Source organism: Stegodyphus dumicola, chromosome 5, assembly GCF_044657685.1.
Source record: "Stegodyphus dumicola isolate Sdum_Otavi_A_Nest chromosome 5, ASM4465768v1".
NCBI lineage: Eukaryota > Metazoa > Arthropoda > Arachnida > Araneae > Eresidae > Stegodyphus > Stegodyphus dumicola.
In genome coordinates, this window is record NC_140772.1 from 82,883,737 (window position 1) to 82,905,345 (window position 21,609).

The window sequence follows — 21,609 nt, forward strand, 5'->3', positions numbered from 1 at the left end:
TTGTTTAGTTACAAAGTTTCGCTGTTCAAGTCCTATAATTGCTGTGTTGAGAATACCGACTAATTTGTCAATCGAAATGTTTTCGTTTTCAATAACCTCTGGGTCACTTTCTTCACTATCGGAAGCGAATTATAATGACGAGGAACTTGATTTAAATCATATCAAAGACGGAGTACATCGAGATGAAATACTACACTTGGGTAAGGAATTATAAGCCAAACAAAATAAAAACATCTGTCCGGAAGATAAGGATAGTGCTGACAGATCAACTTCCAATCCGCGGCGTGAAATTGATAAACAGATTTCGGATTTCGAAACATACTTTCGCTTTGTAGATACAAATTGCATATTAGTAAATATATATCGGAAATTCTATTTGACATAATTGAAAGTTCAAGCTTACTTTTATGAAATTGCTCTAACAGTCTGCAAAAAATAATAAGCCGGATCCAATTCATAGATTAAGGAACAACGCAATCTGCAACATTAACTGAATTAGATAATTTTAGCTTACCTCTGTTACACATTACACGCGCATGCGCACAAACATATTCGCAGCCGTAAAGGTCTTACGTGCACTCGTAAACGCCTGTGCGCATGCGTGAACGCAACGCATGCGCAGAAAGTTTGTAGCTTTGAGGGTCCGAATTAACGACTTCTGACTGTATAAACACAATTATCTGAATTAAGAGATTTAAATTTCATAGATTTTAATTTTTCATCCAACTTTTTATACCACTGACGTCCTGACTGTTTAACACAGTCAGGCCTGTTTAACACATCTAATTAGTCCTGACTGTTTAACACATAATGATCTCTTTAAAAGACACACTTTATCTGAATTAGTTTCATCGCGAAAACCTTTGGGAATTTCCATGTAGATTTCTTCAGCTAAATTTCCATTTACATAGGCCATTACAAAATCTAATTGGTAACCTTTGAGACTGTGTTCTACAGCGTAGGCTAAAACTGTTCTTATGGAACTTAATCTAGCAACAGGGTAAAGGTTTTCAGTGAAATCGAGACCAGGGATTTGAGCGCACCCTTTAGCAACTAGCCTAGCTTTGTATTTTTCGACAGTGCCGTCGTGATTGCATTTTAATTTAAGAACCCATTTACTACCAATAACTTTCTTGTGTTCAGGTCTTTTTACTAATTCCCAAGCCTTTTTTTGAACAAGTCAGTTATATTCTAACAGCATGGCATTATGCCAATTTTCAGCATATGGTCCATTTAATGCTTCTTGCACCGTAGGATTAATGTTTTCCTAAACAACATTTTGAGTTTGTTCATTTTTATTTACAACTGTATAGTGATATTCCTTTTTAGACCTTCCTGGCAAACCTGTTTTTATTTTCTTGGGTCGACCAGGCCCCCTTTTAATCAGGATAGGAAGCATTGATTTGCTATCTAAATCACTTCTGCTTTCCTTTTCAGAGTCAAGTGGCGACTCGCTGCCGTCCAGAGGTGATGATTCATCACAACATGTTTTATTTATAATTTTTTCCTCCTGAGCAAAAGGCAGATTTATTTCTTGCTCTGAGTCATAACTACAGCAGTTTTCAAACTCATTAATAAATTTTACGTCTCTGCTTATTATCACTTTACGTGCTTCGGGATCCAAAGATCCTCGCTTTTGATTCATCAAAATAGCCAATAAAAATACATTCTTTAGATCAAATATCAAATTTGCGTATTCCTGGCCTTTTATTTAGTGGAACTGCTTTTTGGACAAAGGTTCTGAAGTGAGAGACAGCTGGTACTCTGCTAAACATCACTTCATAAGGTATTTTTATTTCGTTTTTTAATCCTCGCATTGAGCAGCAATTTTGAATGTAAGCAGCCGTATTGATGGCTTCGGCACAGAATTTCTGAGGCAGATTAGATTGTAATAACAAACATTGTGCCGTTGAAACTAAAGTGTGATTTAATCTTTCCGTGACGCCATTCTGGGCTGGCATATAAGGAGTGCTCATTTCGTGTTTTATTCCCGCATCATTAAGAAATTTATTAAAGTCTTTCCCTAAATATTCTAGCCTGTTATCGGTTCGCATGATTCTGATTTTAGAGTTAAGTTTATTATCAAAAGATGCTTTAAATATTTTTGAAAGCTTCTTTGACCTCATCCTTAGATTTCAGAAAATAAACATGAACATATCGAGATTTATCATCGATAAATGTTGCGAAATAAAATGATCCACCTATTGATTCGGTTCTCATGGGACCACACAAATCAGAATGAATTAGATTTAACAATTCAGTACTTGTATATTCAGATTCTTTGGGAAGGGGGTTGCGGTTTGTTTACCCTGAATGCATACCTTACAAGTAGAAAGAGAGTCATTTTGAGAAAAAGAAAGACCTTTAACCCTGTTATTTATTTGAAGTTTTTAAAGATTTTTTTCATTTAAATGGCCAAATCTTATATGCCACTGATCTATTTCTTTAGCAATTGATACAGATTGAAATATTGGTAGGACAAAATAAAGATCATTTTCGCGTTTAGCTAAAATTACTGTTTCGTTATTAGAATTAATTATTTGGGCACATTTTTCTTTGAAAATTACTGAAAGATTATTTGCAGTTACTTTAGACATTAAGATTAAATTATTTTTCAAATCAGATACACACAATACATTTTTGAGTTCGATATTTTCGGTTTTAGAACCTATACAAACTTTAAATATAACAGTTCCTTCTCCAATAGCTTTAACTATTTTATCAGCAGCTAATTTAACATATGTATCACCTACCTCATGAATTTCTTGAAACAGTTCCTTGCTGTTACACATATGCGATGTTGCACCACTATCCAGACAAAAAATGTCTTTACTATTAGAGTCTTTACTATTTAGAGTTACTATTAGGGCATGCTACGGCTTTTTCTTGCTGCAGACATTGCAGTTTTTCTGATTTTCTTCTGCAGACATTGCAGTTTCACTAAGGTATTTGCTTTTAGTTTCTTTACATTTCTTCCTACATTCCGATGCTCTATGCCCATAAATATGGCAGAAGTTGCATCTTTAGTTAACTGGATACTGTCTTTGGTTTGCAGACTTTTGTGGTTTAGGTTTACGGTCGTTGAGTATACTTCCGATCTTTTGAATGGAACGCATGTTGTGATTCATAAAACGATGAATCTTTATTTTTGCGAGCGTTAGCTTCTTCCAAAAGTTTAATTTTCAGCATTTCTGGAGAAGGCAGTTCATCACGAGATTCGATGGCCATTCGAAAGCTTTCATAAGAGTTCAGTATGCTATATAAAAGCAATATTGTAAGCAGATCATCCGCAATGTTTATTTCCATTTCTTTCAGTTTGTCCACAAGAATGAAAAAATCATTTAGATGCTCAATCATTTGTTTAGAATCACTCATTTTTGTAAAAAGCAATTTTTTTAGAATTGTGGCCTTTCTAGCTGGTCCCTTCGATTCGTAAATAGAATGCAATTTACTCCACAGTTCGTGAGATGTTATACAATTCTTTACTTGTGGAATTTCACTGGGTAAAATGGATAGGATTATATCCGTTCGTGCTTTTTGGTCAGTAGTTTTCCATTTAGTAAATTCTTCATCACTAGGTTCTGGTTTCGGAATTTTCCCACTTACATAGTCCCAATGATAATTTTTAATCAGTATTGCTTCCACTTGCAACTTCCACGTGTCGAAGTTGTCTTTGTTTAGCTTTTCAATTGACACTGTATTAGTCGTCGTCATTTTCATTTCAGTCGACGCAGCTTGGCTTGCCGAAAGAATTTAACAATGGTGGTTGGACTGCACAGTTAAGCGCTGTCTGGGCCAGTAACCTATGAAGAATAAAATGACGTCTTCCATATACATGACAAACATTTATTTAAGCTATGAAGATGTTGAACAGAAGAGTAGAAACATGATATTACACAGCGCTTAGCACTTCTCGCAATACTCACCATTACATGCAATACTCACCATTGACTTTGGCCTACTGCGTAGAAAAGTATTACACAGCAGAGAACTTGCTTATCATGCGCATGCGCTAGGGGAATCAACGTCAGTTGCCAACAAATATATTGCTATTTAATACTTTTAAAGGAACTGATTTTGTAAAAAACTAATATATAAATTGGCTTGAAATATCTTTTGTAGTACAGGTTATTTGAAACTATAAAATACACTCATGATTTATAGATGTTACCAAATTTTTAAGTATGTATGTGTAGTTGTTTAAGTATAAAAAGGAAAATTTATTAAGTACCATCATGATTGCATTCAAAAGGCAAATTAAGATTAATTTAAGTTTATTCTTTGAAAAAGCATATTGTTTTGTATTGTAAAAAAAGTAAATGATATCTTGATTGATAAGAATGAGATTACTTTGTGCAGTAAACTGATTAATTAAATAATTGATTTAGTAACTCAATCTAATATTTTGTAATGTATTCTAAATGTTTTTAGACTGCTTTGCTGTTACTGATGCTGTTGGATCGATTAAATTATTTTGCAACTTTGGAAAGTCAGACTTTGAGGGAAAGGTTAATTAGCTGTAACTTGAATGCTAAAGTTGCATCTGCTCCTTCCACACCTACTCACAAATCTCGTAGTCCCGTCCATTCACGCCTGTCTGTAAACTCTGTCGAAGAAAATGATATGCCTTCAGGTCCTCCAACAATGGAGCTATTTATTGGCGGTCTACTTCTTCGACATATTTTACAGCTTGTATGCAATGCCAGTGCAATAACTGAATTGCAAACAGTGCCACAACCTGGAGGCACAGGTTCAGTTCTCAATCAGAGGCAAGCAAAAGTGGCCACGGGTATTTTTCCAACAGCTAGTCTCATGAACCATTCGTGCAATCCAACTGTTATTTCCAGGTAAAACATCCTTTGGTTTAAAATATTTTATTCTAATTATATTCAAATTTTGCATTTTTAATAATTGATTTTAAAGGTTATTTCTGAAAACCTAATGAGTGATACCTCTGATTAATAATAAAATGAGTGTTGAGTATGAATTTTATTCATATCATTTGAACATGTTTGCAACTACCATTTTAAATTCACCTCTTTTCTGTTAAGTTCCTTCCCTGTTTTCTCTCTTCCTTCAAGAAAAGAACAGTTTCACAATATAAGCATTTTAAATATTCCCGAATACTTTTTCTTAGCACAATATTATGTTTATTTTAGCGAGAAATTAAAAATATAAACTAAATTTGAAAGTATAACTTAATTTTGTGTAGTAATTTATTAATTTAGCAAAATGCTGTGTAAATTACAGGGTTTTTGTTGTTAGTTTTCTGTTTAAGTGCCCATAAGGAGAGTTTTCAAGAAACAGAAATTTTGAAGTCATGTACAAGATATTAAGTCACTTTTCTAAACTAAGTTTTGGAAACTGAACTTTTTTCATGAAAAGATGGATTGCAGTGGAGATTCTTTCAGATCAATAAAAAGGAAGTTTCAGTATCACATCTTGTTAATGTGATTTTGCTGAATCAATAATTTTCATAATAAATAAGCAGTATGAAAAGTAAAAATTCTCCTGAAAAATTATAAATATATCAGTCATGTATTTTTTCAGAAATTCAGATGCTAAATCCTGTATATACAATGGATCCTCTCATGACCATCACCTTGAAAAGTGGTCATTTCTGAGATTTCACTTATTTCTGAGAATATAGAAAACAACAGCATTGTTAATAATAACATTATAATTTGGTTGATACTATTAAATACATTTATTTAGAAATACTGTAATATCTTTATTTTATTAATTTTACTATCAACCTAAAATATTTCAGATATTGTGGAATTTAAGAAATTTGTCTTAATAGGAAAACTTTATTGTAAAAATTAGCACCAAAAGCAGTTCTTTTCTATTTTTGGAGTAACTGCGGTCAGTTATGCATATTTAAGCTTACAGCTCAAGCATGTAGCGTGTATACATCTGACATTCTATTTTAAATTTCATAAATCTGAAGTAATAAACTTATAAAGAAGGGGCTTAGATTAAGTGGCTTACAAAACATTAAAAAAAAAAATGTAATTCAGAAACATGATTAAAATCATTGTAAATACTATTAGGTATCTGTCAAAAGTAATTTAGCAGATATGTTCAACAGATGGATATGGTATTAATAAAATGGTTGATTTGCTCTGTGGAGTTCAAATTGCTTTAGAAAAGGAAATGAATTAAAAAAGAGAAAAATCAGGTTAGCAAACTTCACTGAATGATTATTTTAATGAGTTCACTGGAGGATAAGTCCACCAGCAGTTGAGCGGTAAAGTTGCTGAACACTGGTAGTTCCTCCATGAAGGCATCCCTCCCCTTAGGCTGATATCCCTTGCATGTTTTGCCATATTAAATAGACCAGTCACTGGATGATTATTTTGAGGAATACATGCTTGAAATTACTTCACAAAACTTATGTATTTTTTATTGGTCTTCCCTTTTCAGTTGAAGTTTGTTTTCTGTATTTTAAAACAGTATTTGCCTAAAATGCTTCAGAGAATTAAGTGCTAGATGAAATCTTTGAGTTTGTTTTGGGAGGAGGGCTATATTATTTGGGATATTAAAGAAATAAATTACAAGTAACAAATTATATTGTAGCCTGTACTAAAAATTACTACTAAAAGTAGAGATAACTGATAAATTAAAAATATGAAGCAAGGCTGTTGGATTAATTAAAATATAAATTTGTAAAACATTAATATGCATGCTTGCTTAAAAATGAAATGAAATAAGAGCAAAAATAAGACTTTTTTTATAGTAAAGGATTGCATAATAATGAGCGTATTGCCAGAGTCCAAAAATGTAAGAATTATATTGTCTAAAATTGATAGATAATTAGTAATAGTAATAAGTAAGAAAATAAGGAGCAAATTCCTGCCCTGTTGCACAGGATAGGATGGGTCTGAAGGTCTCCCACCTCTGTTCCCATAATAAATTAAAAATAAAGGCAAAATTATATGTAAATCTTAGGGGGACTAAGACTATAAATAAACTGATGTACTGCATTTCTATTTCAGTCCTTCTTTAATGATATTAAAACAGAAAGGCCTTAATAAACTAAATATGTTATGCAAATAAACTATTGCTATTACCAAGAGGTATCTGCTCTAAGATAATAGGACAGTTCCAGAGATGATTAAAATCCTCTGCAACTGTGAGTGGTTATTCCTCTGGAACTGTAAGTGGCTATCTTAAACTAGGGTTCACTGTGTTTTATTTATAGCATCTATATTCTTAAAGCAAGTTTTAATGTTATTTTTATACTTTTCATTTTTCTTAGTGTCCATTTCTTATTAGTGCAAAACTATCTTCTTGCTTCAACCGTTCAGCTGCTGACGTATACAGTACCACGATATTCAGGAATACTTGACCATTAATTAACATAGGCATAATATATTTCCATGGAATGATTTCTTATAAATCATAATTTAAGTTTCATGTACGTTTAGACAATTAATTATATTACATTATATTTCTGAATGTATGAGAAAAAATCTTTCTTTACATCAATCATATAAGACTTGGCTAAACTGATGTGCAAAGAAGGAGCAAGGAATATACATGTTTCATTTTTAGAAATTAAAATGCAATTTTTTGCATGCATTTAGTTCAAACAAGAAAACAATGTAATGAACTAATATAGGAATTCTTTACTAGAAACTAAATGCTTAGTTTCTCTCTCTCTCTCTCTCTCTCTCTATATATATATATATATATATATATAAGAAAAGTATAGAAGATTAAATTAACAATGTAAATTTCCTTTCTCTATTCTGAAAATAGTAACCCCTCTCTGCACTGCATCATTTCGAGAAAAATCTATGTCTTATGACTCTTACGTAATTATGATGATGTAAACAGAGCTAAAACTCTTAACAGCCAATAATAACTAATTCAGAAGTCAAACAACAAAAATCAGCGTTAAATTGTTGTTTGACTTCTGAATTAGTATTTATTCGGCGTGTTATTGTGTCTTAATTAGCCAATAATAATTTTACAGCAATATTAACCATCCAATCAGAATGCTTTGAGAACCAAAACTAAGTCAGTGTGACTTGAGATTTCATCCTGAACATTATGCACTTGCTTTCTGTGCTTTGGCCTCTCCGGACTGCAGTTTGTCTGCTTCTTCTTTTTGCTACAAAGTTACCAAAAATGTAAGCCTTTTGGATTTAATCTGTAGTTGCCACCAATTTCCTGGTCATTGCTTCTTCTCCTGAATATATTATATATATATATACATACAGGGTGCACACTACAGTCTGGTACCACCCATTTAACTGCCGAATGGCTGCAGCTGTAATCATAAAAGTGGTGTTCAGGTAAGGTGACTATGCGCTAATAGATGAGAAAACTTTCAGTGCCACCTAGTGGAAAACAGTGGAGTTAGCATCTCTATCTTAGAAACGATATCAGATAGAAAGAAAACGTGAATTACAAAGTTGTAGAGCATCGTCAGTTTAGTACGAAAAGATACCTTATGGACATAAATGCTATGAGCAGAACATTTTAAGCACATTAGTTTGTTCTCAATTTCCAAAACTTTGACATCATGAAATGATCTTAGAAAGAAAATAAACAACCAGTTATCACAAGCTACCTTTATTTTTGATGTTTTAAACTTCTCTCCAACAGCTGAAATGCACATCTGGACCCTTGTTAGAACTTCATGTTGCATGTTGTAGCATAGGGAGTGACACAAGCATCTGTAATATGTCACTGAAGGTCCTGCAATATTTGTGGAGGGATCGCATATACCTGCTGTTTGAGTTATTCGCACAGGAAAAAGTCCATTGCAGTCAGGTCAAATGAATGTGGAGGCCACTCTTCGAAACCATGGTACCCAATTATTCATTCTCCGAATTCCTCCATCACCTATTTCTTCATTTGCGACGTCATGTTGGAACCATCTATCCTGGAGTTGAAGAAACGGCAAATTCTCAATGAATACCAATATTACGTCTTGCAGAAGTTCAAATTTTGTGTGCCCTTTAACATACCCTGGCAAAATATTAAGCCAATTAACATGTTATTATAAATTCCACACCAAACATTAATCAAAAACCATATTTGATGTCAAACGTCAGCATAATTTGATGGATTTTCCAGTGTGTCTAATAATGGGTGTTCTGCTTATTGTATGTTACATTCTGCAAAAAGCATACCACATCTGCCCACACTATACCTGCAAAGAATGTTGGCTGGAGCTCTATCTGATTCAAAGCCAAGTTGATTCTTGACTAAATTGCACCATGCGAAACGTCTTTCAGCATCCCTTCCAGTAATGCCTGATTAGGTGTTGGTCGGTGTGGATAAGCACCTAATTCATTTAAAATTTTTCAAATGGGAGAGGCCACAGTTTTTTTTTTTTTTTTTTTTTTTTTTTTAATCTCTGTTGTGTTGCTGTTTGGATATGTCTCATCTCTATCCCTAAACTTTCTTGAGCCAGTGGCTCCCTCTAGTGTGCATCAAGTAATTCACTTATGCAAAATTTTTCTCATTTCTGCTCACTTTTAGTAATTCTGATGAGGAGGTAAATGGTTTTGAACCATAGGAACTCCGTAATTTTCAAATCATTGGCATTGGATATGTGAGTTGGATTGTTGGAATAGGTTTGAATACATCTCAGTCTTACTGCTGTCTGATCTGTGCTTAAGAGATGGAAACCAATCCCCTCTCCCTTGGAGACAAAACTGTTTTGAGACACTCGGCATATTGATTTGATAAACACTCGGTTTCTGATTTGCTTCAGAAACATTTTCACACAGTGGCATCAACCTTAATGTCTTTAACTTTGTAATTAAGCAAAAATTGGACAGTGGGAAGTTTGCAGTTTGGAAGGAATGTGCAACATCCAGTCTCCTTTTGGTATCATTTATCACTGAATAAGGTTTTCCTATTCTTTGCTCATGATGTTCATTTATTTCACACTAACTAAGCTTTTCACATATTGAACCCATTGGCAAATATTTTTCACATCTTTGAAGCAATTACCAATTTTGGGAACAACAAAAATTTGGACTATTCCAAACTTGGGCTGTAAGAAGAGGGAAGCATTTAGTGTTCTTTGGTCATCATGAATCACTGATGCAGGCTGTTCTAATCTTCGCTCATTAAATTTGATCATTTTATCTTTACTACAGCTTTGAAATCTTAAAACATATTTGCAGATTTTTATTACATCCGTACAACAATCATCATAAATTGCTACCATGTGTCTGTGAATTTCAAGTGGCATGCAACTAATTGTAATATTAAAATGTGTGTCTGAATGATGCTGTATGCATAATTCAGAGTGCTGATCATGATTAACCCGTTCATGACGGTGTATCAATGCTGCAGTACTTAGTGCTCTTACGTGACAGCATGCCATTTAGCGCAACTCCTCTTGGAGACGGCATTCTGTTGCAGTACTACGATCCCACAAGTTGAAGTTTTTTTTTTTTTTTTTTTTTTTTTTAATATAATCATTGATACAGAATATTGAGACATTCTGAAAAAATCTTAATTAAAATCTAAATGAAAAATAAAATATTTGACTCAGTTTGATTAAATATTGTACAAAACTCCTCTAAATCTGTATACCTAAACATATGTAAAAAATAATGAAATATATAATTAAATATTATAGCATAAATCATTCAGAAATGAGATAGTGAGTGATAGTCATTTCATTAGTTCTGAAATATATTTTGAGGTTGGGCTTTATAATTATTACCATTAGAATAATTAATGCTATGAATCCTCTCAAGCATATAGGAGTGAACTTTGTTGAATTTGGAGAAGGTGGTTTTTCTCTCATCTTTATCTTTTTGGTCATTGAAATTATTAGTTTCTTCAACTACTACATTCATTAGATCATCGTTAAAAAAAAGTGAAAAAAATCAATTTCAATAACATAGCTTTGAAATAATTTATTCCTGCAATTCCCATAAATTCATATGGCATCATTACTTAACAGGTGAAGTTCATGATGGGGTATCCAATGTTGTGCTGGGTTGTGAGATGGAGGCAAAACAAGCTTCCAGTTCAATCTCTGACAAAATTTTGGTATCTAAATCACTACCCTCACTTACATCTAGAGTGTCTTCTCTGCCAGAATAGGCACTCATGGGCTCATTTACCATTAAAATATACTCTTCTTCTGTTAAAAGTTTCTTTATCTTAAACATTGCAATCTTAAGTTTAATTCTCTTAACAAATTATTTCTCTTAGTATGATAAAAATGTGCATCTACTATCTAAAGAAAATGCAAACCAAATACAAATGGGAATTCCTAAACTACAGATCCAGTTCTGATCTACCCATAGGGAAAAGCAAAAAATTAATTTGAAGAATCCGGAACTGCTCAATATTTATATCACGAAAAGCCTCTTTTCTGTGCACCAGCTGTGTTTTGTTTACTTTATATCTCCCACTTTTACATCTAAACAAATCACTAGAATCAGAAATTACACTACAGACACAAGGTCAACAATGTGTAAGATCAAACTAATTAATTGTAATGGGCTCAAAGCACCATCTAATTATTTAAAAAAAATTTTTGAAAGAATGTGTATGTTTGAAAGTTCATACATGATACACCCGTCTAGTAGATCAATGTAAGCAGCAATGCACCAGTGCATCACCTGGCTGTTAGTGAAATTTGGGATTAATGCATATATGACACGCCCATCTCCAAGGAGTTTTCAGTTCAACAGCATGTCGTCGCAAATGGGTCAAAGAGCACTTTCACTGAAAAAGGTTAGTGAAGGCCTACTAAGCTAACAATGACATGAAACTAGGCTCAGCTAGACTTGACAGTTGCAGCTATCAAAAGCACATGTAGGTGATTTTTTAACTTATGTACTAGCCAGTCATATGGTAGAAGACCTTATGTATTTAAAAAGTGCAGAAAATCAGTAGTGTAGTTAACAAATTTGTTTGGTATTTTGCTGATTTATTACTTGATTGTTAAAGCTATTTAACTGTTTTTGTAATTTTAGTTTTTATAGGAATGTGCTAATAGTTCGTGCGATTCGGGATGTTGAAACAGGAGAAGAAATTTACAATTGTTATGGTAAGGATTTTGGTCTTGTGAGTTTTAATATTATTGATTAAATGCTTTTGATTTTTAATATTCTATCACATTTAATATATTTTTGATGAAATTTCCTTTTAGGTCCACATTTTCGAAGAATGCCTCGAGATGACAGACAGAGAGCTCTTTTAGAGCAGTATTTCTTTATATGTGAATGTGATGCTTGTGTTAATGAAGATGAGAGAGAACAAAGGTTCCAGGTAGATTTTTTAAACTTATTTTTCAGTGCATAATTTTGGAAGGAATATGTTACGTTTTAGGCTTTATTTATCTTTAATATGTTAGCAAAGAAAACTTGCTTCTATAGTGAGCCTGTGAAACAACTCTCATACACTCAGTACAGTTGGTGAAAGATAACTCCAGAGATATTGCCTGACAGTTATTCAAGAAAAGTAGCATGTTTAATTCCTATTCTAAAATTTGAGAATGACATCAAAATCACCTTGGTTTAATAAATCATGTCAGCAACAAGTTTTGCATATTATTCATTAGTATAGTATTTCTTAGTTGATCGTGAGGAATGGGGAAGTGTATTTGCATTTTGATAAGTAAATCCATGTGTGATCATTATTCAAAATGTACAGAGTATTCTATTTTAAATCGGTACAACTATAAAGTCATACTTTGTTTTATGTAATTTAACTAAGCTAGCATTTATTTATTTATATTGTTACATTATTTTCTTCCTTCACTTTCGTATGGGGTTCGTAGATTTGGAGTGAATAACGACGACACTTGGTGAAGTATCGAAAGACACTTTATTTACCAATATTAATCAGATAGCTCCAAAATCACTTTTACAGTCATCAAACTGTTATAAACACACTGACACGTTCAGCGACACAGCCTTCACAGTGTCAGGCAGTAACGGTGGAGACAGCTTCACTGCAAAGCACCAGAGTACAGCATCCGACTCTGCTTAGTCGTTCTCGTAACTCCACGTACTCTCGAGACTCTCCACGCTACAACTCGCAATGCACTCGATGGAACACAACAGTTATAGCGCTCGACTCAGCACAGTCTAAGACAAAACTCGATGATGCACTAATTCGCGATACACTAAAAGACTCGATGTACTTGACAACCAACTCGGCGCTAGACTCAAGACACTTGCTCAATGGCTGACTATCAACTCGCTAGACGAGGCACACACTAACTGACTGCAGACCAGCAGGGTTTATATACCTTTCGGCTTGTGTTCAAGAACATTCTGGGCTAAACCGGTAAGAATTCGTTCCAGAAGGTTCTCCATCCGTCCATGGTATATCGCCAATTTTGTCACCAAATGGTCGATTTCTCGCCAAATGTGGCAACCCTAAAACTGCTTTGCGGGGAAGCCGTCTTACCGCGCCTGTACATTTTGTAACACTGCCCCCTCCCAGAGACTGCACGTCCTGGGCAGTACAATCCTTGGTCAGAAGCATAATTCCATACAAACAAAAGGCAATAGAACAAACAAATAACATAACTAAAGAAACAAACTCTTACACTACATACAAACTTTACACAGAAACTAGGTAAGAAAACTCATGCACAAGAATTAAGGGTGCCACTAAGAATGAGAAGCACTAAGTACTATGGCCATGTTACGAAATGTACAGGTGCGATAAGATAGCTTTCCCGCAAAGCAATTTTAGAGTTGCTATAAAATGGCAAGGAAAGGCAGGGTTGCCATATTTTGCGACAAAATTGGCAATATACCATGGACGGATGGAGAACCTTCTGGAATGCATTCTTACTGGTTTAGCCCAGAATGTTCTCGAAAGCTATATAAACCCTGCTAGTCCGCAGTCAGTTAGTGTGTGCCTTGTCTAGCAAGCTGATAGTCAGTCATCGAGCAAGTGTCTCGAAGTGAAGCGCCAAGTTGGTCGTCGAGTGCATCGAGAGAGTCTTTTAGTGCATCGTCGAGTTTTGTCTTGGACTGTGCTGAGTTGAGAGCTATAACTGTTGTGTTTCGTCGAGTGCATCGCAAGTTGTAGCACGGAGAGTCTCGAGAGTACGTGGAGTTACGAGAACGACCAAGCAGAGTCGAGAGCTGTACTCTGGTGCTTTGCAGTGAAGCTGTCTCCACCGTTATTACCTGACAGTGGGAAGGATGTGTCGTTGAACATGTCAGCGTATTTAAAACAGTTCGACGACTGTAAAAGTAATTTTAGAGCTATCTGATTAATATTGGTAAATATAGTGTGTTTCGATACTTCATCAAGTGTCGTCGTTATTCACTCCAAATCTACGAACCCCGTACGAACGTGAAGGAAGAAAATAACGTAATAGCTGGTGTCAGAAGAAAAACGTAACAATATCCTAAAATTAGCAATATGACCTTTCTTTTATTTCACTGATATTTTCCAATAAAACTTTTTGGAGAACGTCTGGAAGAACAATGAAAACACAATATTTGAATGTTTTACTTCTGATACTAAAATCTTTTTCATAACATTTTTATCTTCCTTTTATTTTCTCTACTTTTCACTAGGCACAAGCATGGAAAACATCAAAAATGCTTCTAATCTTATCATATGGACAGGCAATTATAGAAAAGAATTTTTTTATTAATAAAGAAATTGAAAACTGACAGTTTAAAATATTCATCTAATATGTCTTAATGCATCATACACAGGGCTGGCGCTAGGCATTTCCCCACCTGATGCGATCTCTGTGGATCCTAAATTCTCCTGCCTGGTGCCTTTCTAAATTCTGCTTCCAGTGCCTGTTCTAAATTTTAAAAGTTTTGCCATTTCTAAATTATGTTGCTTGGTGTGTCACTAAATTCTAAAAATTCTGCCACACCAGCTCTGTAACCGAACCAGCTCTGTTACCAGCTCTGTAATCTGTCGGGGATATATATTTCATCTGAATGTTCATATTACTAAAGAAATAAAATTCTATACATTCAAAGAAATAAAATTTTATATACAGCTTTTCTATACATTCTAAATGCATTTAGTTTTTTTAGAAAAACAGAAATCATTAATTAAATCCAAAAATTCTAAATTGAAAAGGAAACGTCGAAGAAAGAAACTGAATACATAAAGAGAGAGAAAGTTATTCTTCAAAGATATGTACAGTTATTATTATGTAAATTACCCAGTTGTTTACAATTTCAGCCTTTACTATAATTTCCCATTTTTGTTTTCTCGCCAGAATGCAGATCACTTAGGCAGTTTTTAAACTGAGGTTTTTGGAGTGTAAGATAAGAGTGTGTTTCTGATCTCCACTTGCTGCCTGCATTAATTCCTGCCAGCTATGTTAATTTGTAATTATTCATATTTGCATTACTATTGCCGATATTTTAATCTGTTATGACAATAAAGTTACTGAGCCAGCTTAAAATGAAATTAAATTAAATTAAATAGTCTTTGACCACTAGTCCATATTTTTAGTTTGAATTTGACTCTTTTTGTTTAATTACATCATCACGAGGTGTAATTGACATTGTAACAATAAGAACATGCCTTTATATTTCAAGTTCTTTTTAAATAAGAAATGTATTTTAATGTTTGTCTGACTCTGTAGTTATTTTCAAACATAGTGATAATTGGCTTCACATCTGTCGGGGATTTTTGGACTATTTAACTTCAGATCAAGTAAACCCTCATAGGTACATTGTGGAGAGGTTGACAGGTTAGGAGATAAAACACACAGAAACTAGTGAGAACATTGTTTTGCGTATTGAGACAGATTTCCATTTGTTAGAAAAGATGCCTAAAAAGAAGGAAATTGACATAAATTAGCCAAAATGTCTGGGAAGGCTTCAATTTAAAAAGACTTATAAATATTTTGTTGAGTGTTGTTGCTACAAAAGATAAATATTTTCTAGCTTTTAATGTGTATCCTAATATCGTTTAAGAATCAGTGTCATAAATTACATGTATTTTAAACTGTGAAATTTAACTAGATTTTAATAGGGTTCTTTTAACAAATATTGTTAAAAAATAAATAAAATTTAATAAAGTCTTCAGTCCGGTTTCATCGGGACTTCAGCGATTCCGGATTATTGATTTTTCCGGATTATAGATCATTAGTTTAAATCTGGTAAGATGGCATGCAGAAATTATAAAATTAAAAATATGAAACCGGGATTTATGAAATAAAGAGCAATTATAATATAAAGAGTATCAAAATTTACAAAAAAAGCTTAATATTTATTTGTTTACTTTATTAAACATTTCTTTCAACACGTGCATGCATAAAGCATACATTATGCATAGACAAAATTAGAAAATTGCAACCAGAAAACTATTTTATATGTATTCGTGATATTTATAATGATGAGGAAATTGATTTAAATCATATCAGAGTACATCGAGATGAAACACTACATTTAGTAAGGAATTATAAGCTGAATAAAATAAAAACATCTGCCCTGAAGATGAGGATAGTGCTGACAGATCAACTTCCAGTTCATTGTGCACTGCGACGTCCCTCCCCCTTCCGCAGAGCAGAGTGAAATTGATAAACAGATTTCGGAGTGGTTAGAGAAACAAATCACCTCTCTGTCACTTTCTCCATGCCTTTATCCATTTTTTGCAGCAGTTCCACTTTTTGTTTAATAGACATCAAAACATGCTTTCGCTTTATAGATCCTTTGGCAGCTCCAGAATTGGAAACTCTTTTTAACATAATCGAAAGTTCAAGCTTACTTTTTGTAAAATTGCTCTAACAGTCTGCAAAAAATAATAAGCCAAATCCAATTAGAAGATTGGGCCCACCAGCGGCCGAGCGGTAATGTCGCTGAACACTGGTAGTTCGGTCCGAGGTTCGAATCCCGCAAACGGGCTGGCTGCATGGGCGTTTTCGTGGTTTCCCCATGTGTAACGTGTATACGAGCCAGTTTCCCTTAGAAAGTCCTTCACGAAAGGCATCCCTCCTCTTAGGCAGATAGCCCTCGTGTGCTTTGCCATAATTAAATACACCAACCAACACCAACACCAATTAGAAGATTAAGGAACAACGCAATCTGCAACATTAACTGAAATAGATAATTAGATAATTTTAGCCTAGCTTATACCGTCCATTATACATTAAACGCATTATGCGTTTATGCATGCGCAGAAAGTTTGCAGCTTTTAGGTCCGGATTATGGACGTCCAGATTAAAGACTTTATACTGTAGTGGCCATGTAAATCCATAATGACTAAGGTTATCTAATACCTAATTTTACTAGGTATTTACTACAAACTATTTACCACACCTCTAGACTGAGTATGTGACAAAATGAGATTTAAAAAAAAAATGAACATAAAGCTAACTGTTAGTAAAACCTAAATAAAATGTCACTTATCTTCTTTCAAATATGCCCAATTATTATAAGTATAAAATATTTAATTCTACTCATAAAGTTTATTTTATTCTCAAACTTAATAATTATGTTAATTAAGTTATGTTTAATAGCCATGCATCCTACTTACGGATCTATTGGGTTGGCAACTAAGTAATTGCACTCATAGATGGCTTCAGTTGAATTTTTAGGGTTGCAGACGTAGTACAAATGTAAAACACATTTTGTTATTTGATAGTTGGCAATTCAGCTGTCAATCAGTAAAAAACGTTTTTTGACCGGTTGCGTAGTTTTCGTTTGGCGTTTGTTGAAAAATGGAAAATCAAAAGGAACATTTTCGTCATATTTTACTTTTTTATTTCCACAAAGGGAAAAACGCATCGCAAGCTCATAAAAAGTTATGTGCTGTTTATGGTGATGAAGCCTTAAAAGAACAGCAGTGTCAAAATTGGTTTGCCAAATTTAGTTCTGGTGATTTTTCACTCAAAGATGAAAAACGCTCTGGTCGTCCAGTTGAAGTTGATGACGACCTAATCAAAGCAATAATCGATTCGGATCATCACAGTACAACACATGAGATTGCAGAGAAGCTTCATGTATCATATACATGCATTGAAAATCACTTAAAACAACTTGGCTGTGTTCAAAAACTCGATACACGGGTTCCTCACAAACTGAAAGAAACGCATTTAACGCAACGCATTAACTGCTGCGATTTGCTAACGAAACATAATGAAAATGATCCATTTTTTTTAAATGACTGATAACTGGCGATGGTTGTTTACAACAATATCAAGCGGAAAAGATCGTGGAGCAGGCCAGGTGAACCAACTCAAACAACATCAAAAGCTGATATTCATCAAAAGAAGGTTTTGTTATCAGTTTGGTGGGATTATAAAGGAATTGTCTACTTTGAACTCTTACCACCCAACCAAACGATCAATTCTGATGTCTACATTGAACAGCTAATGAAATTAAACAATGCAGTTGAAGAAAAGCGGCCCGAATTGACAAATCGAAAAGGTGTTGTATTCCATCATGACAATGCAAGGCCACACACATCTTTGGTCACTCGGCAAAAATTATTGGAACTTGGTTGGGATGTTTTGCCACATCCACCATATAGTCCTGACCTTGCACCATGTGATTACTTTTTGTTTCGATCTTTACAAAACTCCTTGAATGGTAAAAATCTCAATAATGATGATGATGTCAAATCGTACCTGACTCAGTTTTTTGCTAATAAAAACCAGAAGTTTTATGAACGTGGGATTATGATGCTGCCTGAAAGATGGCAAAAGGTCATTGATCAAAATGGGCAATACATTACAGAATAAAGTTATTTAGTTCCATGAAAAAATTGTCCTTGGTTTTCTAAAAAAAATCCGCAATTACTTAGTTGCCAACCCAATATTTTATTTTTAGGATAGTAAGTGAAGTTCAGGCATAGATGATATTTTTAATTGAATTTATTCAGTTCTCATTTGCTCATAGGTCCTTAATTTTTTGTGTTAATGTTCCTTAAAAGTACTTAATTTCCGTGTTCAGAAATGTGTACGAACCCTGGTTCATGAGACCAAGATTATTTATTATCTCGATGATGTATAAATTCAAACTTTATGTAGATGTTTGCTGTTCAGTTTCACAAGCATTAGCTGTCAAATGAAATCAAAATTTTGTGTATGGATGGGCAACTTATTAGAATAGGTGCCAGTTCTCCTTGTTTTTCATCACATCTTGCAGTGTCCTGGTTTTTAATTTTAGCTTTTTACCAAGGAAAATGTTTCCTAGCAATAAATGAAATTTATTCAGTTAATGGAATTTAAATTGTGCAAATTCAATTCTCCCACTTCTAATGATTTTGAGAATAAGTTTTTTTTATTAAATTTTATTTATCTTAATTATATTTTTTCTTATTACGTATTCCTGATCTTATTAAATGTTATTTGGTCTGTGTTTCTTAATCTATCCTAGATATTTTCAGATTTTTATATGAAGATTTAAAAGATCTTTAATCAGTCAATGTTTAATTTCTTTTTACTTCAATATTAGGTACATTACTAAGTTTATCCTCACAAGTACTGTGTACATTAATTATTAATTTTATTTTTATCCTATTGGAAAGTACTTTGCTAAGTAAAGTCTTCCCAGTTCAAGATTTCTCAGTATTAAAGTGTCAGAAAATGTATGAATTTAGCTGAAGAACATAAAATTTGAATATTGTATTAAATGCTAATATATTTTACATCAGAATTGAATAGCAAATAATTCAATAACTTGAACTGTACATAATTAAGTGAATTAAAGTCAGTTGGATATCCTTTGAAATGGTGTTTTCGTATGGTATGAAAACGTCCTGGCTTTCTTGCAAAAATCTCTTGGTTATCAAGCATCATGAATTTTAACTGTATTTGTGATGGATATCCGAAAAATAGTTCAGCCAATGATGCTAAGCATTGCTAGAAGTGTCCTTGAATTTTTAATTATAATAGCAAATGCTGCACATGTTTTATGGTTCATATTTACTCTGCATGTGGCTCCCAAGTTACAACAAATAAAATCATGTAATGCATTGGTTCTAGAGCTATAAATAGAATGGTTAAAAATTACGTTACTAATGAGTGGCAATCCCAAGAATTCAAAGAATATTTTTATTTTTGTTTACGACTAAGTTTGCATCTGTAAGTAATGTAGGAGAAAAAGTATTTTACATTTTGATTCATTTAGTAGTGATAAATCTTTGAAATACGTGGATTTTAAAATCCCAGTCATGTCTGAGATCTAAAAATCTGTGTTTTATAGATGTAATAAAGTTATTTGACAAAATTCTGTGTTGGTATTGGTTTATTAACATTGCAGCAAAATCTGCCCATGAAATATCTAGCCGACTTGTTCCTTATTAAGACATGGAAAATGTATCAAAGAGACTTGTTTAAATGACAGCTATAGTTTGAAATTGGATTGATATGATTTAAACAAGGGAAGAAAACTGAAATTTTAACAGAACCCAGCATGAGGAAATCAATTTACTTGCAGAATGGCCATTCTGTGCATTTACTATGAGAGTAGATTTCGTTTATCAGTAATATATGAGAGTTATCTTCTCATGCAACTGAATTTCATAGTTTTGAGATATTTTATTTTCATTCATTTAGTAATTACTCAGTATCCTAATGTAATCTGATTAGAAAAGAAACCTTTCCTAATCTCTTTACATTAAAAAAAATAATAATGTTTACATCTCGCTTTGTTTCTTTACTGCAGTACAAAGTCTTAAATCCAGATGTCCATAATCAGGAATGATCTATAATCCGGACCTCAAAGCTACAAACTTTCTGCGCATGCGCATAATACGTTTATGCATGCACGTTTAATGTATAACGGACGGTATAAGCTAGGCTAAAATTATCTAATTATCTATTTCGGTTAATGTTGCAGATTGCATTGTTTCTTAATTTTCTAACTGTATCCAGCTTATCATTTTTTGCAGACTGTTAGAGCAATTTTATAAAAAGTAAAGCTTGAAATTTCGATTATGTCAAAAAGAGTTTCCGATTCTGGATCTGCCAAAGGATCTACAAAGCGAAAGCATGTTTCGATGGCCACCAAACAAAAAGTGGAATTGCTGCAAAAAATGGATAAAGGCATGAAGAAAGTGACAGAGAGGTTAGTGAAAATGAAAAAATTTCGATTGACAAGTTAGTCGGCATTCTCGGCACAGCAATTACAGGACTTGAACAGCGAAACTTTGTAACTGAGCAAGAAATTATGTTTGTTTATAGATTTAAAGAGAAAGTATTAGCACATAAAACGAAGCAACTTAAACAACTTACATTGAAAAAAATGTTTACTAAAGTAAAAAAATAAATATTAAGCTTTTTTTTTCCTTGTAAATTTTAAAGATTATAATTGCTCTTTATTTCATAAATTACAGTTTCATATTTTTAATTTTATAATTTCTGTATGCCACTGTAACGAAAATATTATAAAAAAATATCAGAACTACACCGAGACTACCCGTCAATGGTTGTTCTGCACAGGTTCTTAATATATACGTATATAAACCTTAATAATAATTAGACACAGTGAGTCTACTATTAGAATATCTGTTTACAATTTCAATATTTATAGAAAAGGATTATAAGATTTATATCTTATCTACTTGAATTCTGCACGTTTCTTGACGAATAAACAACTTTGTTAACACTTGACATCAGTATTTTCACAGTAAAGCAGGAACTAGGATATTATTCGATAAACGGAACAC

At 33.3% G+C, this 21,609-nt stretch overlaps 1 protein-coding gene across 2 annotated transcripts in view; it reads left to right on the forward strand.

The window, feature by feature from the left end:
• The window catches only part of LOC118189548 (protein-lysine N-methyltransferase SMYD4-like), a 111,674-nt gene that overhangs the window by 54,172 nt on the left and 35,893 nt on the right, over positions 1 to 21,609 (forward strand). For both annotated transcript variants that reach the window (XM_085816809.1, XM_085816808.1), the window contains exons 12-14: positions 4,432 to 4,847; positions 11,967 to 12,040; positions 12,143 to 12,261. In XM_085816809.1, coding sequence (XP_085672935.1) covers positions 4,432 to 4,847; positions 11,967 to 12,040; positions 12,143 to 12,261 — 609 coding nt within the window. The remainder of the gene's footprint in view (positions 1 to 4,431; positions 4,848 to 11,966; positions 12,041 to 12,142; positions 12,262 to 21,609) is intronic.